The sequence below is a fragment of the Silene latifolia genome, chromosome 10 (assembly GCF_048544455.1).
Source record: "Silene latifolia isolate original U9 population chromosome 10, ASM4854445v1, whole genome shotgun sequence".
Classification (NCBI taxonomy): Eukaryota; Viridiplantae; Streptophyta; class Magnoliopsida; order Caryophyllales; family Caryophyllaceae; genus Silene; species Silene latifolia.
The window spans coordinates 126,205,569-126,211,569 of NC_133535.1; the positions used below are offsets into that span (position 1 = coordinate 126,205,569).

General features: G+C 37.6%; 1 protein-coding gene across 1 annotated transcript; it reads right to left on the minus strand.

Annotated features, from left to right (window-relative positions):
• Nucleotides 1-3,560: 3,560 nt before the first annotated feature.
• On the minus strand, nt 3,561-4,712 carry LOC141608183 (F-box/kelch-repeat protein At3g23880-like). The gene has a single exon (XM_074427545.1). The coding sequence runs from the start codon at nt 4,710-4,712 to the stop codon at nt 3,561-3,563; it is 1,152 nt and encodes a 383-aa protein (XP_074283646.1).
• Nucleotides 4,713-6,001: the final 1,289 nt, after the last annotated feature.

Sequence of the window (6,001 nt, forward strand, 5' to 3'; positions counted from 1 at the left end):
CTTTGTCGATTAGTATAAACTTCTACAGATGTGGGTGCTCTTTTATAGAGAGATTTTTTTTTTTTTTTAATAAAATGCTGAAATCAGAAATACCTCACAAACAACCCAAAGTTCTACAATATAATCTAGTAATAATAATCATATTTGAACGGGTCTAACAATATTATGATTAAAATGGTTTTGAAAGAGACTTATCTTAACAATAATGTATGTTTTAATACTGGCCACGGAGCAAGGGAACAATGGGTTAATCATACCACAATGTATCGTCTTTATGCATCCGACAACTCATCAATGGGAAAAGGCGAAACCAGGCTTGGAACATATCTGGCAATATCAAGAGGCGCATTGAACTTCATAAGAGTTTTGCATTGCACAGGTTTCGTACCTGATTCAACTAACCACAACGTTCTACTGCAACGATCTTGCGTTACATCTACTGCAGCATTGGATTTCACCGTCACAAAAAAACCGCCAGTCCTCGTGTACCCAATCATTTGAGAGTCCATATCCAATAACATCCTCTCGGGTAGATCAATAGATTTATCTATTATAGTAGATCCTACTATTTGAATTATTAATTCATCACCTTTAACTACGTTATTATATTCGGACTCGCTCAAATGCGCTCCCATGACTCCTAAGTAGGAGAACTTGGCCAAGTTCAACTTAATTATGTCAAACTTCTCTAGCTCAAAATCGAAGCAAACAAGTAAAGTCCCAACTTGTTCCCTGTAACCAACCCAATATATTTTTTCATTAAGAAGCATCGGGTGTCCATAAGGAAAAACAACATCATGACCAAATTCAATTTTTCTCCACTTATTTTCCTTAAGTGAGAAGATATGAGCAATATTACTAGCTTGTCCACTTCCCCATCCCAGTGTGGAAATTTGAACATATTTATAGTAATCAACAGATGATACATACCCAAATCCAGAAGCTACGAAGGGAATACCAACGTTATCAATACCCGTTAAACATCCATCTGACGCATATTTGTGCAGCTTACGGGTAGCCGGATTCCATAAAAAGAAGTATTCACCAAAAGGTTTGCTTAAACAAATCAGCCCATTACAGCATCCTGAAACTATAAGATTACCCTTGTCGCCAAAGTCGACGTCTAATTTAACCAAATTATCTTCAAAGATACCAGAGATTTGATCATCATCATCATAAGTAAATAGGTAACAATCCGCCTGACTCATGATAAACAAGGTATTCACCGGAGCACTTGGGCGAGGGAAGGGGGATTTCGTAAGATAAAAACTAGCAAATTTGGAAGAGGAGAGAGTAGAGTACCATTGTTTCGAAACTGAATTAAATCGAATAATGGATTTAACGGGTAATCTTGTAAGAATTTCGTGAATAATAAGATGATCAGAGAGGTAACTCCGTTGCTCAATAACTTCATTCTTCTTATTCTCAGTCATGGCATCCAAACTCTGGTAGCCGCAGGAAACAGTCTTTTTGGGGGTTTCGTGAATAACAAGATCATCATAGGGGTAGATTTGTTGCTCAATAACATCATTCTTCTTATTCTCCGTCATGGAATTCAAACTTTGTTGCTCAATAACATCATTCTTCTTATTCTCCATCATGGAATCTAAACTTTGTTGCTCAATAGCATCATTCTTCCTCCTACTCTCCGTCATGGAATCTAAACTTTGTTGCTCAATAACATCGTTCTCCTTACTCTCCGTCATGGAATCCAAAGTCTTGGGCATACGTGAAAGCAAACACGGGAAACAGTTCCCCATCTTGTATTTCTTCTGTGTGTTTTTAGTTTGGTTTTAATAAACCCAAACTTACAAGTTTGTAATGCGTGGAACTCTTTGGTGTCACGGAGGAAGTCGGATTCGTCCATCCATGGGACTTGCTATTTCCAACACGCAAATTTACTTAATCCTACACAAATTTTAGACTGGTTCCGACATTACCCCTCTCATTTTTTTTAACTCCAACTCTAAACCCTTCCCACATCTCTCTATACTCTTTTCATACCCAACACAAAAAAACCCATGTCAACCGCCAAAACAACCCTACCAGCCGCCCTTCACCCACCACCGGACTGCCTGAACCGTCCCACCCTCACCCTTCCACCACCGCACGCTCTACCACACCGACGCGGCGCCGCTCCATCCCACATCCTCTCCTTTGCCTATTCACCTTTGCCACATGTTGCTGCCCTACCAACAACCCTTCAAACACCACAACACTGCGTTTACCACCCACTCTTGCCGGCGCCCAACCCTGACACGACATCTCCACCCTGCCGGCGCCCCACCCGTGAGCAAACCAGATTGAAACATGAAGTTTATAAATTCAATCCATGGAAGAGTTCATCAATTACTCCCATATTTGACTCACAAAGTTCATAAATCCAATTCACAAAACATTCGATCAATTTTTTTGTAATCTAATCAACAAAATGATGTAATTATCTGTTTAATTGCTATCTAAAATTTATAATTGAAAATTTGGGGTAATTTTAATTAGGTTTTGAAAGAGGGGAAAAGAGAATTTTTTTTAGAGGAAGGGTAATTGTGGAAAAAGTTGACAAAATGTGTAGGATTAAGTAAAAGTGCGTGTAGGATTTAGCAATTAAATAGTTTTATTAGTCGAATTTTATCTACAATTTATGCTAGTTTAATGCTACTTTCTTGGCTTGTCTAATGCAGGATAATAAAGTAACACACAGAACCACCCGTAGTGAGGTTGACGGAGAATCATTAGTGATGAGCTTATTGTACCTGTATGCCATAACTATCACGAATGGTGCAAACCATAACGGAGAATCATACAAAATTGTAACGAATAATAATACAAAAAACAACCAAAGTGGCTTGAGTGTAGTGGAGTGCGGGAGTGCCTCAAAGCGTTGCAAATTGACAACGAATTGGAGTGCTGCGGTTACCTGTCATCCTAAGGGATGTCTTACTTGGCACACGTGGTTTGCAGGGTATTGCATGTGCCCGGGATTAAACCCCTCGTCATAAAAAAAAAAAAAAAAAAAAAAAAAAAAAAAAAAAAAAAAAATCATCCTTTGTCACCGACATACGGTCAATGATTATCTCACTCCAACTTACTACATCTAGATGACCTACAATTTTTTATTTTTTTTTAAAAAGTGAGGGTGTTATGTTAATCTGCAATTAACTTCTTGCCGGTAATGGAAATACACAATGCTTGACTATGACATTCTAAAAGGAAAATGGATAAATATTAACAGAATGAAGTAGTCAATTTAATTACTTTTCAGATTTTCTTTCGCGTCGCAAATTCGACGTCGAGTTTCACTAGATCATCTTCCAAATTAACAAAAAATTGTTATCACCACTGGAGAAAAGGTAACAATTGTTACTGTTACCTCATTCGATAAACAAGGTGTTTGAAGCAGAAAAGTTAAATTAACAATGATTTTATTGAATTGTGATGATAATATTGTTGTTAAATACTTATTACCGTTCAAATAACAACAATGGTATACCTAAACAATGGTCTACAGTCCAAAAAAAAAAAAAAAAGAAAAAAGCAGCTGTATGTTTGAATGCTTGTGCTCAGGCGTCCTTGTAACATGACATTAGCATATTTGGTGAAATAAGGCTTGCATAATAACTAACAATCTCACTTCTCCGACTTCTTTTGAGGATCATCAATGGTGTGCGTTTCAAATGCTGGGATGGCTGTGAAGTTATATCGACAACCCCTAAACACGGTGCGTCACCATAAAATTCATAAGATTGTGTAAAGATCTTGTCACTTCCTGGCGATCCAATTAAGTTGTCATAATATAGCGGCCCTATCCCGTCCTTAGAAATAATGACATGTTCCATTTCTCCCCGACCTTTGAATATAGTTATAACATCTTCACCACTTACAAAATGTCTAAAATACATCGATAAGTATCCATTTACGACACATAACAATGCACCAAGATATTCCATATCATTATCATCTGTAAAATACTCGGGAAGAGGAAAAAAATACAACATATCGGATGCTAAGTCGAAGGAGAGGATGGGAGGCTTTTCATCGCCTGCCCAGTACAAAGTCTCGTTAAACAACACCCCTGGTCTACGTAACTGACTATCTATCCTCCCATCGGAGAAGTTATGAGAAACCTCGTCGTGGATTCTTCTCCATTTACTAAATCTTGTCGAGTAGACATCAACTCTAAATGTACAAAACACATCGTCATATATCCGAACAATCCTGTAATCATCAACCTCAGAAACATACCCAAATCCCCAAGTGACCATACACTCTTTGATAGCAAAGCTGGAGATCTCGGACTCAAAGTAATTGTGAAATTCGCGGGTTATTGGATTCCATAAAATGAACATACGACCAGAAGTCGATCCTAAACAAACCAACCCATTACAAGATCCCACCAAAACCACATTCTCATCACCTACATCAAAGTCAACCTCTATATTGACCAAGTCAATTTCAGCATTTTCATAAGACATAATCTGGAATTTGTTGTCGGATCGAATGAGCAAAGATTGTGTGGTTGAAGGTTTGGGAAATTTGAAGTGGTCGAAAGCGAAACGAGAAGAAGAGAGAGTAGAATACCAGATTTTGGAAACGGACTTGAATCGAACAATGGATTTTATAGGCAATCTTGTTAGTATGTGTTGAGTTACAAGATCGAATGGAAGCTCTCTTTGTTGTACCATGTCATCTTCATCCTTGCAATGACTTTCCATCTCTGTTTTTTCTTCACTTTTTGTGTTGTTTAATTATTATTAAGTGTCAAGCATTATACTTTGAAGTTTTCTGCATTCAATTATTTTGTAGACAACATGATAATTTTATACTAAGCTCATTACATCATGTATTGGCATTGGAGAAAATCAAACCTCCAATTAAAGAATTGAATACTATATATTACCAAAAACTAAATAAAGTCTACTGTCGTGCCTAATCACGCTGAGTTATTCGGGTATTATCACACGACTACACACGGGTGTAGATGTAATGTATGGAAAAACTATGCAGCTGATTGAACATAATAAGATACAACAACGACTTGTTAAACGAACTAGTCGAACATCAAGAAGGCACAGTGTAGAAGACAATCTTATGTGGAGTAGTAGTAAATCATATTTTGATTAGTCTGACAGTAAATTATGGTTAATCGGTCTTACGACAGATTTAGTGCAAGTAAATTATGAAGATAAATTGTCCAAGCGGTCTTTAAAGACTTGATTTTAAGTACAACATGCAATGCCTTACAAATATACAAAGCAAAGAGCAAGCAAAGTTAGCATACAATGGGTAAAGTATAATAACATGATGTACTGTCTTCTGTCTATTAAGGATAATTTATCGTCTCAAGCAGTTACACTCGAGTCAACAATATCGGAGCCCAAACCGAGTCATACTTGACTCCTTGATCTTCTCCTATTTCTACTAGTTTGTTATTTACTGTTCATATTTTCTCTCCTATAATTTAGCCTTTAGACTAGTAGTTGTTAGCTTAGCTTTAACCTAGTTTATCATGTATAAATAGACACATTTGTAACCTCTGTAATTAATCAATTCAATTACTATCAATTTAATTCTTTACATGGTATCACGAGTCTGCCGATCCTCACGATCATAAAACGCATTCCGGTTTCGTTCTCTGTTTTCGTTCTCAGTCAAACGTCCCTTCCGTTCCCGTTCTTCCTCATGGCCCATAATCATCTTCAACTCGCTAATACAGCCGAACCAAACTCCCCTCTAACCCTTGTCACTCTCTCGAATTGTATCCAGCTCAAAGATACAATGACCTTCCGTCAATGGCGGTTTCAAGTCTGTGCCATCATGAACGGACTTCAACTCTTCTCCTTTCTTGATGGTACGACCCCTGAACCTGCCAAAACGATAACTGTTGTTCTTTACACTGTCTCCATGCCTCGGACAGCTCTTTGATTGAAAAAGGCAAAACAAGGCTTGGAACATATCGGGCAATATTAATCTCCTCATTGGCGATCACAAGCATCGAGTGTTG

Bases quoted from the DNA above. Each gene is read 5' to 3' on its own strand.
- LOC141608183 (XM_074427545.1), bottom strand. From the start codon at position 4,712: ATGGAAAGTCATTGCAAGGATGAAGATGACATGGTACAACAAAGAGAG.